Genomic DNA, 21,675 nt, shown 5'->3' with positions numbered 1-21,675 from the left:
CCTCTCTGTTGTACATAATCCATTCCCAAAAAATAACTATACTGGAAATTCACCTGGGAACGTAGGAATGCCCGTGCTCAGCCCCATTGCACAAAAACACCCTCTTGCACATAACGAATCACCGAAATACTTGATCCTCCGTGCAGGCAACAACCAAGCCCGTGACACCTTTAAAACGTACTGTAAACCAAATTCGCTTGGTAATGAAAGAATTACTGCTCATCAGCTCTCGGACACGATGCTGTCTCCGACCTTCCCCTCTCGGCCACGAGGCTGCGCCACTGCCAGCCTTCCCACTCGTGCCACACCTTCCAAAGACAACACGTTGATGAAGTGCGCAACCCAAGGCATGTGACAGCCCAGACTCGCTGGAACGTGCAACCCACGTGATAACAAAGGGACTGCGGCGTTGCTAAGGTCCTTTTCTCGGATGGGAACTACATGCTACACTGGAACATTGAATAGTAAGCTGTGAGTGCAGGCAGCGATAAGAACACATGGCGTCCGGGGGGACAGGCGAACCTGGTGACACAGAAGAGGACGCATCACAGCTCCTCTTCCCGAAGGGTGAGAGTTGGGTCTCTTGAACTGTGCTGCCAGTGTGTTATGTGCCGCTTCTTTGCAGTCCGTGTATAATGCAGTGATGCTTTTTTTTGTTGTTTTTTTTTTTAAAATATAAATTCTTTCTTTCCCATTGCCCAGTGGTGGCGACATTACAAAAGGAGAGAGTGGGATTGGTGGGGGGGGCTTCACCTTTGGTTTGCAGTGTTGAACTATTTTTTGTGGCCAGACTAGGCATTGGCTGGAATAATAAATGGTACTGGAGTCATCTCTTAAAACGTATAGGAGAGACACCAGGTTTCATCAACGGTGTCAACCATTGTACGAGAATACAAATACCACACATAAAGAGCCCTATGTTAAGGTTCGGTCGCATTCTATTTGTACTCGATATAAATATCTGTTGTGGCCTAAACAGATGACAGGACGCTGTAGTATCTCTAAAGGTCTTTATTGACTAACAGCAAGTGAGGAGGCTATGCGTGGCCTGGTGGCGCGGGGCGCTTACTCACTGTTCACTGCGACCAAGTCCTGTGCTTCCCCAGTTGCTTCACTGTGGAAGGGTTGTGCACACCGATGGCACGCTGCAGTCTCCTAGGGCCCCCATGAAGCCTCCAGTGGCTGTGGTGTTACGCCCTAGGAGCTGTGGTGTGAGTTCTCTAACTCACTTCTTCATATACTGTAGTCAGGAGCAGCGCTCCTCTGTGACCGCTTCTGTTGGCCAGCTGGCGCCAACACTGAAGCGGGAACGTTTTCCTGCGGAGCGTGGGCTCGCGAGATCCCCTCTCGTGAGATCTCGCGAGAACACGCTCCCGCGATCACGTGATGTCCCCACACACCTCCTTTGCTGGGAAAAAGGAATGGGTGATCACTCCATGATGAAGTCCGCATATTTCCTGGGTTTCTTCCTCTCTCTCTGGGGCCTGCCAGGATCAGGGTATGGAGCGGGATCGATGAAGTGTCCTTGTGGGGGTGCTGGTGATTCGGGTTCTCTTTGTCCAGCTCCTTGCTGTGATCCCCTGGGTGTAGTTGGGGGAAGGGATCTTGCGAAGTCGTTGTGATGGTGCGGCTCTATGGTGTCTCCACTTGGGAGGTGATGGTTCTCGTATGGCTCTTGGCAGACTTGATCTCCTCCAGTGTCTCTTGGCGAGTGTACAGTGTCTTCTTTCCTGCGGTACATGGCTACCCTCTCTAGGTTCCATCTCCTGCCATCGCTGGTGCAGATGTGGTTTGTCCCTCTCTCCAAGACTTCTATGGGGCTGCTGTATCTGGAACCAGTGGAGGTGTCCTTGTGGGGAAGTCGTATCTTCACCAGATCCCCTTTGTTGACTTGTGTGTGTCGAGCGGCTCGGCGCAAATCCCCCTGTGCTTTCATTGCTTCTTTGTTGCGCTGCATGCGACACGTTATGTCAGCCATGTCAACTTCTTCGTCGGCCCTTACTTGTTGGAGCCATGGTGGTACCAGTGAGGATGCTGCCCTTCTCCCCCTCAGCAGATGGAACGGTGAAACACCTGTGACGGCGTTGGGGGTGAGACGGTGGGCCGCTACCGCTTCTTTGACCGTCTTGTATGGGTCTAGGCCCGAGGCGTGAGCCAGTTGTAACGCCCCTTTGATGAAGCGGTTGGCCCGCTCAACTAGGCCATTTGCCTGTGGGTGATACAGACTTGCTTTTCGCTGATTGATGTTGTTGAGCTTGAGAAATTTTTCCATTTCTCTGGAGACTAGCTGGACTCCGTTGTCCGTGACAAGCTCTTCGGGCAGGCCCTCTCGCTGGAATATGGCGGTGAGTGTTTCAATGACTGTTCCTGTGGTGATGTCCGGGGTGAAGTCAGCTTCCACCCATTTGGAAAAATAGTCGACCAAGACTATCCCGTATCTGTGCTCTGGGGGCATGTTGTCCAGCGGCCCTATGAAATCCAGCCCCAGTTTTCGCCACACCCCTTTGGGGACTTCGGTGGGCAGCATGGGGGCTTGTCTCACGGCCAGGCGCTTGTCGCTGTTGGAGCATTCGTGGCACCTATCGACCATCTGCCGAACGTCCTGGTCGATACCTGGCCACCAGTAGGCGTCGCGTATCCTTCGTCTAGTCATGTTGCACCCTAAATGGCCCGAGTGTGCTCTGCACAGTATGACTTTGCGGATTCCGCTGGGTGAGATGATTTGATCACCTCTGAGAATGAGACCATTCATGGCGGTGATTTCCTCGTTCACCTTCCAGTAGGGACGAAGGCCTTCGGGGATCGCTCTCTCGTTGGGCCATCCATTTCGAACCCAGGTGCTTACGTGCCTTAGGGCGTAGTCCTGCTCGAACTCTTCCTGCCAGTGGCGCTCGCTCATTTCCATGTATTCGACGTTCCTCAGGTCGCCAATGGACGCAACGATACATTCGTCTTCCAGGAATGTGGTGCCGGGGGCGCTCTGGTTTTGGAGCCTGGACATGCAGTCCGCTTGTGCGTTTTTCCAGCCCGCAATGTGTTGTATCTCATAGGTGTACTCTTGGAGCTTTGCGGCGATCCTGGCCAGTCTGGGGGTGGCCGTCTTGGTGCCGCCCGGGCTCAGCATGTGAATTAGGGGTTTATGATCGGTGATCAACTTGAATCTTGTCCCCCATACGTATGATCTGAAATAGTCGACGGCCCAAGCGCATGCCAACATCTCTTTCTCTACCGTAGAGTAATTCTTCTCGGATGAGGATAATGCCTTGGATGCGAACGCCACAATGTTCTCCGTATCGCCCTTTTTCTGGGTCAAGGTGGCCCCTAGGCCGTATGCGCTGGCGTCAGTGGTGATGTAGGTGTCCCATTCGGGGTTGTATGGTTTAAGGCACGGCGCGTGTAGAATCCTATTCTTGATTTCGCCGAAAGCCTCATCTTGTTCTGGGCCCCACGAGTACGCTGCCCCCTTCTTCAGAAGCTCTCTCATGGGAGATGTGGTCTGAGAGAACCTAGGGACGAATTTGGCATAGTACTCGGCTAGGCCTAAGAATGAGCGTAGTTCCTCTTTGGACATCGGCGCCGGTGCCTCTGTAATGGCCTCCATGAGGTTCTTCTTGGGGCTTACCCCTTCACTCGAGATGCAGTACCCAAGATATTCTACTTTGTTCACCCCAAAGACACACTTTTCGTGGCGTAGGTGAATGCCTTCCTCCTGAAGTCTGCTTAGGACTGACTTGAGCGCCTTGTCATGGGTCTCGTTGTCCTTGGCATATACCAGAATGTCGTCTTGGAAGAATGAGACATTGGTGAGGCCTTTCAGTAGGGAGTTCATCATCCTCTGGAATGCGGATGCTGCGGACGATAGCCCGAAAGGCATGCGGGTGTATTGGAAGGTGCCAAAAGGAGTGATGAACGCCGTCAGGGGGCGTGAGGACCTGTGTAGAGGAATTTGGTGATAGGCATCACGCATGTCCAGCTTCGAGAAAATGGCTGCCTCTTTCATCATGAGGACGATCTCATTGATGCTGGGGAGTGGGAAGCTATCCGTGATCACCTCCAAGTTCAGGCTTCTCAGGTCGATACAGATCCTGAGGTCGTTGCTGGACTTTTTCTTCACTAGTACTACCGGACTCAGCCACTCTGAGGATTCCACGGTTTCAATGGTTCCTTCTTCGACCATCTTCCTCAGGTGGGCGTCCAAAGCTGGTCTTGCGGTGGCAGGTACTGCCCTTACTTTGTGCTTGACTGGAGTGGCGTCTGGTTTCAACCGAATTTTGTGGATGAAGTTTTTCACTTTTCCGGGTTTCTCAGAAAACAGGTTTGGAAAGATCTCCTTGTAGTTTTGCGCTGCTCCTGACGAGATCATGAGCACCTGTTCCGGAGTGCTGGGATCTAGTTTCATGCTCAGTCTGTGTTGGTCATCCCACCCCAACACGGCTGGACCTTTGGGTGAGAAATACACTTTGGTGGTGGTAGACCTCCCCTTGAAATCGATCCGGGCCTTGATGTAGCCCAATAGGTCGACCGTTGCCCCTCCAAACACGGTGGGTTTTTGCCTGGTTGACCTAATCTCCACTTTTTCTTGTCCCATCATCTCCTTGTACGTGTTGATGGGCAGAATGGTGAGGTCGGATCCCGAATCAGCCATGACGCGCGTCTCCATTCCGTCCACTTTAATGGTGTAGTGTGGTTTCTCTCTTCTGGCATGGGGGGCATTGACCATGACAACCATGGGTCTGTCCTGCAGTTCATCATCATCGGTTGAGGTGCAGTCACCGTCAACACGGGACACAGTTTTCTCCCGCCACATGCATGCTGGAGCCACGTGGCCAATGCGTCCGCACTTGGAGCACTCCTTGTTCCTGGCGGGACAGTCGCGGTCGTTCGCCATGTGCTTGAGACTGGCACATCTGTAGCATTTCGCTGCCTCCTTCTTCCTGGGACTTTTGTCTTTGGGGCCGTCGCGGGATTGCTTGTCTCTGCGACCTCTCCATTGTAGCGCCGCCATTTCGGGCACGGGCAGGTGACTTCCCGCCTCCTTGCGTCTGCTGGAGGTTTCTTCCTCCGCTCTGGCAATCTGGATGGCTTTATCGAGGGTGACCTCCTTTTCTTGGATGAGTTTGTCCTGTACTTTCCTAGAGTTGGTGTGGACAACGAGCATGTCGCAGATGACCTGTTCTGCATTTTCTCCAAAGGCGCAAAGAGAAGCGAGTTCCCTCATCCTGGTGATGTAGTCATCCACGGGCTCGCTCCCTTCCTGTTTGCGAGTGTAGAATCTCAACCTGTGCAGTACAATGTTCTCCTTATTGGTGAACCTCTTCATGATGCGACGAGTCGCTTCTTTGTAAACGTCGTCGTCTTCGACGTCATCGTCTGCCGCAGGTATTTCTTTAAGGCCGGCAAAGATGCGCTGACCTTCAACCCCCAGCGCATTCAACAGCATCGCCCTCTTCCTGATGGGGGCATATCGCGTGCCGCCTACCGCTTCTAAGTAGGTGGAAAAGAGGGGTTCCCATTGCATCCACGGAATCGCCGGTGTCCCTGGCAAGGGGAGGAACGCAGGGGGTGGTGTGGCGCCTTGCATGGTGGGTCCGTGGGACTTCTGGTATCCTCGTCGCCAGTTATGTTGTGGCCTAAACAGATGACAGGACGCTGTAGTATCTCTAAAGGTCTTTATTGACTAACCGCAAGTGAGGAGGCTATGCGTGGCCTGGTGGCGCGGGGCGCTTACTCACTGTTCACTGCGACCAAGTCCTGTGCTTCCCCAGTTGCTTCACTGTGTAAGGGTTGTGCACACCGATGGCACGCTGCAGTCTCCTAGGGCCCCCATGAAGCCTCCAGTGGCTGTGGTGTTACGCCCTAGGAGCTGTGGTGTGAGTTCTCTAACTCACTTCTTCATATACTGTAGTCAGGAGCAGCGCTCCTCTGTGACCGCTTCTGTTGGCCAGCTGGCGCCAACACTGAAGCGGGAACGTTTTCCCGCGGAGCGTGGGCTCGCGAGATCCCCTGTCGCGAGATCTCGCGAGAACACGCTCCCGCGATCACGTGATGTCCCCACAATATCTTTGTTCATTTATTATATCATGCACATAGAAACATATAGGTACAAATATTTAGAAAGGTGTTCAGTGCACCCCAAAGTGACTTGTCCTCAATAAAACAGAATATTATGTTAACAGTACTTATATAGCGCACCGTCACCAACGGGATTGGTCCCCAGGCGCTCTGGAGGATCTGTAAATGAGAAGGTGGGATGGGTTAATAAGGTGAAGAGGGAGTAGGATAGTGAGAGGAGTGGTGTACTGATGGCAGCTTCAACTCGGTAGACACCGGGTGCTGAGCGTTGGTGCGAGTATTGGATCGGTGTCAGTCCGTGTGTGCTGTTGGTGCGGTTTATGTGTTGTTGTGTTGTTGCAGTGTGGCGAGGTGCGTGCAGCTTGTTGTGCAAGAGATGGTTGTGTGAGTGTTTTTTTTTTTTTTTTTTTTTTTAGATGAGTATGCCGGGAGTTTGTTTATATTGGTTAGTGGGTTATATGACATTTAACATGCAAGCATTCACAGTTCTGTTTAAGTGTGGCACTCGCTAACCTTCACAATCCTATTTAGGTACGGCGCAGGCTAATGTTCTCAATTCTAAGTGTTGCACTGTTTGCACATGCTAACATTTACAGTTTCATCTAAGTCTGGTGCTTGCTAACATTCATAATCCCATCTAGATGTCAGGCAGGCCAAAGCTAAGAATTCTAACTAAGTGCGGTGCGTGTCTACATTCACACTTCTCACATTTCAATCGGAGTTCTATCAAGTGTGGTGTATGCTGATAATCAATCGGGCTTCCCCATATATAGGGCATTACAGTAACCCATTTTGGAATGGATTAAGACTCAATATACAATGTTGGCATACTCTTTATTCAGACCTTTTGAGGATGTGCTTCATCAGATGTAGGATAGTCCATGTTAGAAGTATCACTAGTCGGTGAAGGGTGTGAATGAGCACTGGGGGGAAGAGGGAAAACAGAGTGTGGGGGTTGCACAAGGAGTACAGGACCAAAGAAATACTGGGAAAGTGTCAAGGAGCACAAGGGGCTCCAGGAACATTTGGAAAGGGGTGCAAGGAGAATGAAAGCGTGAATGGAGCACATTGGCGAAAGGAATATGTTCTGGATTACAAGAAATTAACAGTAGGGCCACAAGATGCATTGGGGCAGATCAGTATGCATGGCACCGAAGGTACAGAAAGCACGTTGGTGGGTGTAAGGAACACTACAGGTACATGGGAACATTAATCACTGGGGTAAAAGCAGCACCGGCTTTCAAGGAGTACTGGGCGATACAATGTTGTGTGTGGAGTACTGGAGAACAAGAAACATGGGAGTGGGCTGAAGGAGAATATGGGCTACACAATCAGTTAAAAGCCCTCACAAGGAGAATTGCCGGGCACAGGGAGCATAAAGGTGCCATGCATAAGAAGAATGCTATTCATTCTTGTAAACATCAATGTAGTTGACACTTTTTCATAAACGATGTATTGTAACAGCAGAAGAATATACTATGTTGGTTGTCTTGTACGTTCGATGGTTGAATTAATAGACAACTCGTATAACTGATATTAGTATAGTGATCAGCTTTTTAAATGGGGCTGTTAATAAAACCCAATATGTTTACTTCCTGTCAATTTGATGCTATTATTGATGAAACTTCTTCAGGGGATCTTAATGCGCTGTTCACTTGGACTCCCACCCTTCTAAATTCAGTAGGGTATAGGGGTTTTGTATGGAAGCGAAGTCTTGTGCAATTCAAAGTTCAAGAATTCTTATGCAGGATATATGATATTGTTTTGTACGGTTTTAGTTGGTTCCACCATGGTTTCTGCTGAATTCAATTGCGTTGGGGAAGTTTAATTTCCCTTCTGGTCCTTCCAGTAATGGGCATTCCATGGAACAAATGGCTCCCGGTTGCGGGATACATTGCGCCATATGGTAAGTATACACTGTGTATAATCGGGTGGGCTGGAATTTGCTGCTTTGAGGATAAGAACGTTTGTCATCCAGACATGCGCTGTATTTCTTATTGTTGTTGGAACTTCTAATGGTATGTAAGTCTGTTGAACAGTGGACACGTTTGTTGCTAGCTCTAGCAGAACCTTTGTCCTTAGATAGTTTCAAACTACATTGATGTTGGGGGCGTGGCCTGGAGCTCCGACGATGCGGATGCTCCTCTGATAGCCTCCGTGGGATGCCCGCTGCTCCCAACCATATATCCGGCCGAAGACCGTCGGCACATGAAGAAAACCCTGTAGGTGATGCATTACACCTAGGGGCATCTGCCTGCTGACTCCCAGGCACGTCGAACCTGGTGGAGACAAGATTTGGGTGAGATTCCCCCGTGCTGCCTCCGCCCGCCGCCTCGAGGGATCCAAGATGGCGGACGGGACGATCGCAATGAGGAGAGTTCAGAGGAGGGGAGATGAAGTAAAGAGCGGTCGCCTGCTTTGAGCCCCGCGCCGCTAGCCATCCACGGCTGCGGAAACTCGGCATAGCGGATCGCTCAGTGCACTGACCTGGAGAGGTGCTGCAGCGCTCTCTCGCTCCACGCGCTCGGCCCCATCGTCACTGGAGGAGCTTCGACCGCCACACTGGTGCCGAGAGTCTGTCGGCCGGCAGGGGGAGAAGGAGGAGATTGAACCGGCGCCGCGGTGATCCCGGCTGCTACAGCGCAGGGGCTGCCGGGCTTCCTTCTGCACTCGAGGCCGCCCTGGATTCCTGCTGGGCGGGCGCTGGGGCGAGCGTCCTCTACTCTGGACCCTTTCTCTGTGGGGGAGCCTGAGGGGCCCGGCGCTGCGCCTGTGTCGGGTCCCGCCGCGGGTGGTGTGCCTTGGCCCTCCTTACCATGCATCCATCTGGGGACATCCTAAAATAAATCCTTAAGGTTGCGCCACCCCTGGCGACACGTGGAACCCCTTTCCCAGTGGAACCTGCCGGAGAGAGGACTGAAGGCCGCACCGGTGTGGGGGCAGGAAGCCCACCCCTAGCCAACAATTTTCAACGCGGGCTTCGCTCTAAAGATGGCCTGATGAGCGCCTCGCCTCTTTGCTCTACATGGTGACCTATCCAGCATTCCAGCAGGAGACCCTGTGCCTTCCCAGCGGGACCCCCAGCCTGGGGCAAGCAGAGGTAAGCCCTAGAAGGCACCAATATAATGCCCCCGGCCCGCCTACGTGGATCCCCTCTCCCCCCACCCCCCTGCCCCTTCTCTGATCACTTCATGGGGCGCCCCGGCCCACGTCTCTACCACTCTTCTGCCCCCCCCCTGCGGACCCAGAAAGATCTTTGCACTGTTGGCTATTTTCTGGGGGTGAGGAAAGCCCTCTTCTCAAATAGCTTTAGCACTCAGGCCGGCAGTGCATTTCCGCTCACCTGAAAGGCCCTGGGCGGCTCCAAAGCAACCTACCACTGACCAAGGAGGTCTTCTCCTCTCCACTTCTCCTCCAGGGGGTGCAGGGCTATCCCTCTGCCTACGAACAATACGATGGCCAAACAACCAAAATCCGACAAGAACCCAGACATTGCAGCAATGTTAATGTCATGTGACAAATCAAAGAAACAGGACCCACCCCCCTTCTCCACACGGGAATCCCTAGACAACAAGGGATCTCTGGCAACTGAGGACGATATCCGAGAATTCATGGCTGACATCAAGTCTGAATTTAGGTCCTGCATGACTGAATTTACCACAAAGCTAGAAAACACTGATAAAAGGGTGACGGAGGCAGAGCAAAGATTGGGAGATGTCGAAGAGCGCACTCAAGACCATACTTCCACCCTGATGAAGTTGCAGCGCTCGATCAGACTCCTCCAAGACAAATGCGAAATCTTGGAATTCAAACAGGAGGACTTGGAAAATAGGGACCAATGTAATAACCTCTGGATTCGTGGAATCCCAGGCTCATTTCCAGACAAAATCTTGGCAGAATATGTGGGCAACTTTTTTCAATCCCTCCTTCCACAATTATAAAAGTCACAACTCCTCTTAGACCACACCCATGGGCTGCGTCCCCGCCGCGGGGTAGAATCAGACACCCCACCGGATGTTATCACCAGGATACACTTCTTTACTGCAAAGGAAGCCATCTCAGCAATTGGCTGCTCCTGAGACGAAATTACCTTTCAAGGCGCTTCCCTTCAAATCTATCAAGACTTCTCTTCTCACCCTCCAGAAAAGACGATCCCTCCGTCCGTTGACCACCTTCCTCCAGGACCAACAAATCCGCTATAGATGGCTCTTTCCCACGGCCCTACAATTCTCCTACAAGGGCACCCTGAGGAGAATTAGTCACTTGGAAGACGCTGAAAGGATTATGCACCCAGACTCGCCTGGATCCCCGTCGCCACCAACTACAGAAACTGTTACAGACTTGGATCCCACGGCTTCTCCAAAACCTAAGCAAAACTCATGGTCAAAGGTCCCAAGATCTAGAAGAAAGAAATAAGTACACACAGAAATGCAACAGAGTCATCGAAATATCAGGGCCCGCTTCCCGAAAATGTTACTCACGAGAACGCAGTTGATCCCTGACCACTGGAGCAGCTGGCCCGACCCCACGGCCCATACCCAGTTCCAAGGCACAATCCACCTATTAGTCCTTAGAACGATCCACAAAGACTACTTTTGGTTCTAGCCATGTTGGCTTAAAAACTGTTCCATGGCCCTGTTGGACGGGGAGGACACAGGCCTACAAAGCCCCCCCCCCCCAGTTAAATCTTGGCCCTCCCGAAGGAGGTCTGAGCAAAAATTTCAAAGGCAGGTTGACGAGTGGCTGCAAACCCTACGACATGCTGACTGATCCTCCCACATCTTCCCTATCCCCCTCAGAGCCCACCAGCGGTGCCAAATCCCATCCCAGAACATCAGGCATTGAGGTTTGTCTCATTGAATGTTGAAGGACTGAACTCTCCGGGTAAACGCAAATCAGTCCTGCAAAAACTCCAAAACGACAATGCAGCAGTGGTTATGCTTCAGGAAACACACCTTTTACCAGCAGCCTTTGGGCATCTACGCTCCCAATACTTCCCAAAACAACTCCTCGCATCAGGGAATTCTAGGAAGGGTGGCACAGCGATTCTCTTTAGGAAAGAGCTTAGACCTCAGATATTGGACACTATATGCTGCCCCGAAGGTCGTTTCATAGTCGTGAAGTGCCTATTACTGGGACAGCTATACTCCTTAGCTTCAGTATACTCTCCAAACATAGGTCAAGCTGCCTTCTATGATTCTTTGAGCTCAACACTCTCCCCCTTCTTAGAGGTCCAGATAGTGATCGTTGGCGATTTTAAGGGGGTCCCGGATCCCACGAAGGATTAATCGCATCCACCCTCCTCTGGAGACTTCGCTTCAGCACTGGCACTCTTGCAGCTATTCAGGACCCTAGAGGTGGTGGACTCATGGAGGATACTTCACCCCTCGGAAAAAGACTTCTCCTTTTACTCCTATGTTCATAGAACATTCTCCAGAATAGACCGCCTCCTGGTATCCCCGCAAATACTCACATTCGCCAATGATGTCACTATAGGCTGAAGGATCCAGTCTGATCACGCCCTGGTAATTCTAGAAATTTGAGTACATGAGCCATCCCCACCCGTCCAACGCAGATGGACATTATATGACCCAATACTCAACGAGATGCTGCTTAGGGACTCAATTGCGGCCTCAATCAAGCACTTCTTCAAGGAAAACCTCAGAGAAGACCCCTCCCTCGCCAACAACTGGGATGCTATGAAGGCAGTAATCCGTGGAGAATTGATCACACAGGGGGCGGCCTCCCACAGGAAAAGGCGACAAACCCGCCTGAGTCTTGAGGAGGAACTCCAAAAAGCAGAAAAGAACCACAAGGAAAAATGTTGGTCCCCAAAAACGCAATAAACTATCAGTGTGGCACAAAAGAAGATTGAGGCCCTCTACGCCGAACACACCGCACATCAAATGGCAAAGGCTAAGTAATTTTATTATGCTAAGAATAATAAGGCGAACAATCTACTGGTGGCCAAACTCGCCAAAGCAAAAAGAAACAACACAAGCATTGGCCTGCGGGACTCGCAAGTTACGTTTCAATTCGCGAACCAGGACAAACGATGCCTGGCAACAGCCCACCTGGCACAGGTGATGACCGCCCCAGTACGGGACTTGGAGGAACAGAAGGAATACTTGCAGAAGGCAGCACTCCCCCCCCCCCCCCACCCCCCCTTGAATAAAAGACTTAGCCCGAGACACCTTGGAGGCACCGATCTCCAGCGAGGAAGTGGATGAGGCGATGAAAGCCCTCAAATCCCGAGTCCCTGGCCCTAATGGCTACTCACCCAGATTCTATAAGATCTTCAAGCCCCAACTACTGTTCAATTCATTCAACCCCCTGCATTCAAGAATCAATCACGAATCTGCTACCTTAGCTTCGAGGCGAGCCGAGAAACCCTGCCTCCTATAGACCGATTGCCCTACTCCATTGATGCCAACATTTACTCTAAAATCCTAGCGACACGCTTATCCCATATCTTGCCAGAAGTAATTTACGCCGATCAGAGCGGATTTCTTAAGCATCGATCCACAGTGGATGATATTTGCAGAGCCCTAGTCCTGGTAGAGCTTGCCTCCAGGGACTCCCAAGAATTAGTGCTCTTGGCACTTGATGCAACCAAAGCATTTGATAAGGTACACTAGACCTTTATGAGGCTCAACCTTGAAGTATTTGTATTTGGTCTGGAATTTTGTACTATGGTATTGGCTAATTATAAATCGCCCAAAACCCTTCTCAGAATCAATGGCACCTTTTCCACCCCTATCGCCTTGACTTGTGGAACCAGACAAGGATGCCCACTGTTCCCTCTCCTATTTGCGCTGATCATGGAGCCATTCGCCCAACGGATCAGGCTGAACCCCCTGGTCAAAGGTCTCCAGACTGTTACCTCGCACCACAAACTAGCTTTCTACTCGGACGACGTCCTACTGACCATCACGGAACCCCGCTCCTCCCTGACTCGGGCGTTAGCCGAAATAAAGAGCTATGGAAGGGTCACGGGATTCTCCATTAACTTTCAGAAATCAGCGGCACTGGTAATAGTGTTGTCCTCTGGGGAGCGAGAGCCCTTGATCCCAATGTGCCCAATTCAATGGAAGACGAAAGCCATTAACTACCTAAGGGTTCAGATTACAGCTAACCCGAAGGATGTTTACAGTGCACGTTTTTCCCCATTATTTAAGGAACTGCAAACCGATCTAAAACACTGGGCGACCCAAGAAATATATAATTAATGGGCCGGATCACGGCCTGTAAAATGAATCTGCTACCGAGATTTCTATACACTTGCTCATCACTTCCAGTGCCGATCCCAGCACCAGCCCTCCGAAACATTCAGAGGAAAATGCTCCAATTCATCTGGAGGGGGGGGGGGAGCTAGAATCCCTAAACAATAGTAGGTAATGCAAAGCTTGGTGGCCTCTGGGTCCCGGACCTACAGAGATACCAGATGGCGGCCCAGTTGGCTTGCATCCGGGCATGGCAAATGCTTACCAAACACCCCAGGTGGGTGGAACTCGAACAATCACGACTACCTCTCCCACTGCGCTTCCTTCTGCACATCCCACCCCCAGCGTGGCGACAATGGCAAGGACTTCTGGCGACCACCAAACGCACTGTTTCTTTCTGGGATAAAACCCTGAAGCTGTCATGAGCATTGCTCCCGAGAAGTCAAGCCCAGCATCCCCGGAAGCAGACTCACGACCCTCGTCCCCGGCTCCAGCAAACCCCTATTGGAGCCCTTTGGACCATGTCCTGGCGCCTCTGGCGCCAGGCTCATAATGAACCGCAGTCCCGGCGCCAGGGGCGCCAGGCTCATAATTCTTGCAAAGGTGCTTGGGTGGACCTACCTGTAGCAGACCATGCTGCATACTCACCTTTGCAAATGCTGGCAGGATGAAGTCTGCAGCCTTCTGCTGGGAGGAACTATTCCCTGAACTGGGACTACTTTCTTACCTGGGTGGGGCTGGTGCCACTCCTTAGCTCTGGAACACAGGAACTCTTTTACCTGGGCGAGGCTGAGGAAGAAGACACCCAATCACTCCAACACTATTTAAACCACACCCGATTGGGAAAACGTGCTTCGCGTTATTCTGCATCTGCAGCAGGACGCTCACCGAGTCAGCTCCAGCATTCCAGTGACATCTCCAGCTCAGCAACCTGTGGAAGAAAGACACGAGAACTATACTTACCATCCAGGAATCCAGACACCGGCAGAACCTGCAAGCAAAAGAAACATAAGGTTAGCAAGTTGCAACACGTTCGCAGCCGCGCTCGCTTACCTGATCCATCTGTGCTTTCAGGGATTCTTCGCGGCCTTCTCTTCAGCAGCCTAACGGCACCTGTAAAGACAAAGAACATTGTTAAGTAGGAATCGGGTGAAGGCGGCCGCGTTTACTTTTCTTACCTGCTTTTGTGCGCGTATTACGATCTCTTCAACCGCAGCAGCCCGGCACCTGAAAACAAGAAAAGACATTATTTAAGTGCCATTAAAGACTGCAAGAAAGCCTAACACTTATGTGTTTCCCCACGTGCATCCGCGACTGGGAAAACGCCCGCAACATCTCAAGACCTGAAAACAGAAAACCAGGGACATTATTGAGGTGTCATTGAAATTCCCATACCTACGTACAACCGCACGTGTCGCGCTCTGTGACCACGCCCTCAGCATCCAGGCACCTGAAAAAGACAATGCAAAGACTTCATTAAAGGTGCCCATCTCTTCAAGACTATAAACTCTTTATACCTACTGGCATCCGCTCGTGCAGTAACGGCGGCATCACCTTTTGGCATCTCAGCACCTGTGCCACTTCTAAGGCCACAAAAGACTTTGAGGATCTCCAGCGACGTAACTGGAACCCACGCACCCCTGCATAAGTCGCAGGATGGAGAGCCCAGCATTTATACGCCTAAGGTGAGAGCTCACCAGGACATTGGACTTTCGGAGAGTTGGCGATTAGTGAGGAGGAAGTCCAGCCAAACGGTCATTAACCCTTTTTTCTTCCGCCTGCAGAAACCTTACCCTGCAAGCCAGATGGTCAATAAGAGGAAGCCCAGTCCAGAGAGTCATCCGAGCTCTACGCTTCTCAATTGAAGAGACTATAACAGTTCAGCCGGGACCAGCGCCTCCGTGGGAATCAGATGAGCGTTACAGAAGCAAAAGGGGATTCCAATAGGAGTTGGCCCCTCCTCGCCCGGGATATCCCCCCCAAAACTTCAAAACCTGGATCACAGGAGGTCTGGAGACCCTGGGACCACTCTTCAAAGGAGGACAACCCTGTACCTTTTGAACAATGTAAAGAAATCTTTCAGCTCCAGGAAAAGGACAGATTTACATACATCCAGCTACGTCACTGGTGCTCCCACCCACAGACCCGCCAAGCAGCCACCCGTCCCCCCCACAGCCATTGAACTAACTCTCAAGGAGCTCCCGCCACGGAGCAAAATCTCCACTTTTTATATAAACTCCTCCAGAAGGATTTCCTAACCTCCAAAACCCGATCTATGGCCCAATGGGAGGCAGACCTAGGCCACCCCATAGAGGACCAATCTTGGGTAGACCTCTGGACCAGTGCCCACTCATCATCGGCATGCATCATGAATCGAGAATGCGCATATAAAATCCTTCTACGCTGGTACTACCCCCCTCTAAAACTAAAACCCCACCACATGAACCAAACACTCTACCCGAAGTGCTGGAGACAATGTGGCCAAATAGGGTCCTTCTTTCACATGTGGTGGACTTGCCCTAAAGCCCAAAACCTCTGGAAACAGTGTCTAGCGACCATTGTAGAAATTACTCACTTAAGGCTACCCTTAGACCCCGAATCTATACTTTTGGGCATACCGGTCCCCGGAATTTACCCAAGATCTGGACCCAAAGCCAAATTGCTATCTCAATGCCTTCTGGCGGGCAGAATTGTGGTAGCCCGCTCATGGAAATCTGTGGAGGGTCCTCTTGTGCCCCTTTGGTGGGTGAAGTTTGGGATGTACTAATTGCAGAAAAGGTGATAGAAGCCAGGGCAGGTCTCCTTCATCGCTTCCGGAACATTTGGGGCCCAGTCCTAGACTTTGACCAAGACTTTCCAGCCCTGACCTATAAGCCCCAGCTGGCCCGAAGGATCCTAAACGATGGAGACGCCCCGCAGGAACTGAGGATGGAAGAGCGGCCCTGGGTGACCCAACAACCACAGGGAGGCAGGGGAGGGTAATAAAACATGTTATTGCGATGCATGTCATGTTTGGTCAAAAATCCTGTATTGTCATAACCTGCCTTGTTCAAAATAAACATATTAAAAAAAACTACATTGATGTTTACAAGAATGAATAGCATTATGTTTTATTGAGCAAAAGTCACTTTGGTGTGCACTGAACACCGTTCTAAATATTTTTCTATGTGTATAGCATAAATAAATAAAGATATTTATATTGAGTACACATTAAATTTATTTGACTCTACCTATTTTTCATTTTTTACTTATGTATACCTACATAGGCCGATTCATGGAATTCCTCACAAAAGTGTCGCACGCGGCTGGCGCACAGCGTGCCCGTGCGAATGTCTGCGCCAGCCGCGTGCAATAAAATCAATTTCCGCGCACAGCGTATTCATGGATTCTCGCCTCCAAAAGCAGACGTGGCGCAGCGACCCTGCAGCAGCGCCAGTTACGCCCCCAAGAACGCCCTCGCGCAAGGAAAAGCCATCAAGATCGCAAAACCATCGCAAAGGGCTACGCCAGCCCTGTACCAGTTTACCGGACTGGCAAACGGCAAACGCAAAGTGGGGAACGTGTATTACGGGTTTCGGGAACACGCGTGCGTGAGAAGTTTCACACGCGATTGGCCTGGGCGCGTGTATTCCAGAGGTGCGCGAGAAGTTCCACACACGATCGGGCCTGGGGGAGCGTGTGCGTGTATTTCAGGGGTGCGTGAGAAGTTCCACATGTGATTGGCCTGGGCGCGTGTATTTCAGAGGTGCGCGAGAAGTTCCACACGCGATTGGCCTGGGCACGTGTATTTCAGAGGTGCGTGAGAAGTTCCACACGCGATTGGCCTGGGTACGTGTATTTCAGAGGTGCGTGAGAAGTTCCACACGCGATTGGCCTGGGTGCGTGTATTTCAGAGGTGCGCGAGAAGTTCCACACGCGATTGGCCTGGGCGCGTGTATTTCAGAGGTGCGCGAGAAGTTCCACACGCGATTGGCCTGGGCGCGTGTATTTCAGAGGTGCGCGAGAATTTTCACACACGATTTCAGCAGGGTACGCGTATTTCAGGGGTGCGCGAGAATTTTCACACGCGATTTCAGCAGGGTACGTGTATTTCAGGGGTGCCGGGGAGTCCTACATGTGATTTGGCAGTGTGGGTCCTCCCAGGTGTCCCCTGTACACCCTCCACGGCCCCTGCAGGCAGCCCACACCACAGGGGACTACCCTGCATCCCTGGTCATGTCCCGCAGGCAGCCCACCCAACATGGGCATGCCCCCCAGCAAAGGCACTTTCTCCTTGCACTACTGATCACCAACTCATGTCCCCTTGCACCCCCACCGCCAGCATTGCGGGGCACCTGCCAGCAGGCCCCCACTCATGTCCCCTTGCACCCCCACTCCCAGCATTGCGGGGCACCTGCCAGCAGGCCCCCAATCATGTCCCCCTGCACCCCCACCCCCCAGCATTGTGGGGCACCTGCCAGCAGGCCCCCACTCATGTCCCACTGCACCCCCACCCCCCAGCATTGCGGGGCACCTGCCAGCAGGCCCCCACACATGTCCCCCAGCCAACATGTCATCACAATCTAGATCCCTGGCCCTTATGGTCAGCCTCCAAATGCAAAACACCCACTCGAGTATTGCATCCACCAACTTAGAAATGGCAATGACATGATAGAACCCCAATAGCAAGTTTAGAAATGAACATATGGCCCTCACATACACCCAATGGGTGTCAGTGAATCTCAAAACCCATATCATGATATGCATGATACCAATGAGATGATACTACACATTGAAGTTTGATCAAAACAATGTATTTAAAACAGCATAAATGGAATTAAAAATAAACAAATGACAATGGGAATCAAAAACCAAAAGCAGCATGTCCGTAAAATAATGAAAAATGACAAATCATAATCCAAAGGAAAGGTGTCCAAAGTCACAGTTCAAGAAAGTAAATCCAAGGTAAAAACAAAACCGAAAACCATTGCTCCATGGGTAAATCCCCAAAAAAAAAAATAATCCAACAGTCAACTATATACAGATAAACAAACCAGGGTCCATGATCCCAACTGAAGAAATGAAACCTACATAAAAATACTAATAAAATAAAACTATATACAAAAATGTGGCCCATTGTCCAAAAGGTCCAAAATAAATAAAAAACCAAAGGAAACCTAACACTAACTACATAACTATTTACAAGGGCAGCGGGCTAGTCCGACGACTCACTGGTTGTTGTCATGGGCCAGGGCATCATCGAACTCCTGTTCAATGGCTTGGAGGCGGGCATGTTCTCTGGCCCCGAGGTTCCGCAGGGATAATGCAGTGTACAGCTCCAACTCCCTGCGAAGACCCTCGAGGCACTCAGCCCGCCTCAGCGCCCTCCGCATGGAGTTCTCCGCCCTGACCATTGTGAGCCGTTCCTCCTCTGCCCGCTGCCGCTCCGCACCTATCTGCTGGCCCAACCGCTCCCACACGGAAGCCACTCCCATTCCAGGGTTCTCCTGCCCTCCGGCCGATGCCTGCACCCCTGATGTTGATGGCCCCGAGCCATGATGCCTCCCACGTCGAGCCTGCCGCTGCCTCCGACGCAACTGCCTGTGCCAGCACGACGGCATCCAGGCTGATGGAAACCACCGACGCCGTCGTGCACATGCCCTGCCCGATGATGCCGTCACATCCTCCATCTGCTGGGGTCCAGTTGCTGGTGTGTCCACCCCTGCTGGACCTCCGACTCCCGACTGTGGCAGGGATGGGATCCCCACCGAGGTGGCTGCATTGGTCGGGGCAGGTCCATAGGGGGCCCTGGTGGCATCTGGGCCGGAAGACGGCATGGAGTACGACTGGCGCATAGCCTCAACAGAGGAGGAGAGGGTCGCCAGAGTGCCCGACACATGTACGAGACCCCCGACCATGACTGCTCCCAACTGGGCCACGTTGGCACGGTGCTCTTCGTGATGACGTGTGTGCTCCCCCCGGGAAGCACGCCCCTCATCACGAATGACAGCCGTGTGCAACGCGCCACCAATCAGGACCTTCTCCATACGGCCAGGGGTCCCCTCGTCCGCAGGTGGAGGGGAGTCAGATGACATGGACATCTCCCCTACCTGCGGACGGGCCTGGGATGGGGCATCCCTGCTGCTGCATGGTGGTGCAGTCACAGTGTCCGGGACAGTGACATGCACAGGCACCTCCACGGCGACCTGTGCTGCCTCCTGCCCCTGCCCCTGGACTGCACCACTTGCACCAGCAGGGATGGCCCCACCAGGCCCCATGTGCGGCTCAGTAGCGGCCTCCTCCTCCTCCTCTGTGGAAACCACCAACCTGGATGGCTCCACACCGTCTTCCGCCGTTGCAAGCCCCTGTGGGGGCTCACCCACCCCTTCCGCTGCAGCCGTGGGGGCATCCCCGCCGCTTAGCTCCACAGCGCCGTCTCCGCCCTCTTCTTCACTTTGCGCTGTGTAGAGGGAGACCTAGAACAGAAGCATCAGGGTACTGTACAATGGTCCCCTAGACAGAAGCAATAGCAGATGAGTGGCACTGTCAAAGATCACTTCCATCATGTTCCTCCACAACACATGGGTCAGTGCAGGCAAAACACATGCAGTAACAGGCATGGCGCATGCTATGGACATAAGCAAACATGTCCAAGGGACTCTTGAAGCATACAATGTTGTTTTTGGACTCACATGCATCATGGGTCATGCCTATCACATGCACACACTTCAACGTACTTTCATCCATCTGGACCCGTACACCCCAGACACAGTGGATGCAAGGATAAATAGGCTGCATCAGTGAATCTGAACATTGTCACAGACCTGTGTCATGCATCCATGGCATCCAGAAGTCACAGACACGCAGGTCAGAAACACAGACATGGACACCATACATGTACATGGCATCAGCACCCATCCCTCACCCACACTCATGTCCAGGAACAGAGACTGGCATGCTCTCATGTGTCCTTTCCGCATAGGGCGCCCCATGTTACATTTAAACACATACACCAACCGTGTGCTTCACACATTACTGGTCTCACATGCATGACCATGATGTCCCTGCACACACACACGCGTACATGGCCTATGTCACACATACAGGCAAGTATCAGACAACCAGCACGCTGCAACATGCCCTGTGTCACACAGCAATGCTTGGCCACTTACCGCTCGAGTCCAGACGGGTCTGCCTCTCAAGGATCTGGGCATGGAGCGCTGGGCGTACGCGTTCCAGGACCCTCAGCTGGATGGTACACGTGCTGCCCCAGCCCCCTTCCACGAGGCGCCGGGCCTTTGAGGGTCCTGGACCTGAAGTCCTCCCAGTGCTTCTTGACTTGCTTGATGTTGCGGGTTGCCACCCCTTCCGCGTTGATGGCAACCACAAAGTCGTCCCAGATCCTGTCCCGTCCTTCCTTGTCGGCGCGTGGTGATCCGAAGAGGGCATCATAATACCCCAGGACAAGCTCCACCAGGACACCAACTTCCTTCTGACTGAAGCTGGTGGCCCTCTGCCCCTCTGGCTGGGGGTCGCCAGTGGTCTTGGATGGTGTTTGCCCCGACATGGCGACCCCCGAGGCAGGCGTGGGTGGGCAACTGGGTCCTGGGGCTGGGCTGTGGAGCGATGGTATCCCAGTCGGGAGTGTTCTGTTCCAGCAGGGGTGGACACAGCAACTGGACCCCTGCAGATGGCTGATGTGCAGGCACCAAATGGCAGGGCACGGTGGCAGCAGGCAGGCAGCAGCAGATGGCTCGTGGGAGGCTGCTCGGGGGTCTGGGGGGCAGTAATTCGGCCTTTTGGGCAGGAGCGTGGTCTTCCGTGTGGCCAGCTTGATACGGAGTGATTTGGCACGTGAAAATTCTGCACGTCAGCGTGTGAATCGAGGAAAGGCCCTAAGCGCGTCAGCACGCATACGCGATTCCATTGGACCAAAGGCCCTTAGCGCGTATGCGTGTCTGTGACGTATCGCGCACGGGCGTTGCTTTTCGTGGGGTGCGCTGCGTGTGTTTTGCAGGCGTTGGGGTTCATGCTATTACTTCACAGCGGGTGGGTGTTGGCTACGCGTTCTTCTACACGCAAGGCAGACGGTGACTGGTACCCCACTCCCCCAGGCCCGATCGCGTATTAAACCACCCGCAAGCCCCTGAAATACCCGTACCCCGCTCCCCCAGGCCCGATCGCGTGTAAAACCACCCGCGAGCCCCTGAAATACACGTACCCCGCTCCCCCAGGCCCGATCGCGTGTGAAAACACCCGCGAGCCCCTGAAATACACGCGCCCAGGCCAATCGCGTGTGAAACTTCTCGCGCACCTCTGAAATACACGCGCCCATGCCAATCGCGTGTGGAACTTCTCGCGCACCTCTGGAATACACGCACACGCTCCCCCCAGGCCCGAT

General features: G+C 52.5%; 1 protein-coding gene across 1 annotated transcript in view; it reads left to right on the top strand.

Annotated features, from left to right (window-relative positions):
- Window positions 1-286: 286 nt before the first annotated feature.
- The window catches only part of POLR2D (RNA polymerase II subunit D), a 226,857-nt gene continuing 205,468 nt past the window's right edge, over window positions 287-21,675 (top strand). Inside the window, exon 1 of the mRNA XM_069617827.1 lies at window positions 287-567. Within this exon, the coding sequence (XP_069473928.1) occupies window positions 498-567 (70 nt within the window). The 5' untranslated portion in view covers window positions 287-497. The remainder of the gene's footprint in view (window positions 568-21,675) is intronic.

This window comes from Ambystoma mexicanum, chromosome 10 (assembly GCF_040938575.1).
Source record: "Ambystoma mexicanum isolate Mex_15411 chromosome 10, UKY_AmexF1_1, whole genome shotgun sequence".
Lineage (NCBI taxonomy): Eukaryota > Metazoa > Chordata > Amphibia > Caudata > Ambystomatidae > Ambystoma > Ambystoma mexicanum.
Note: the sequence above shows the minus strand (reverse complement) of the source record. Positions and strands in the feature narration are given on the sequence as shown.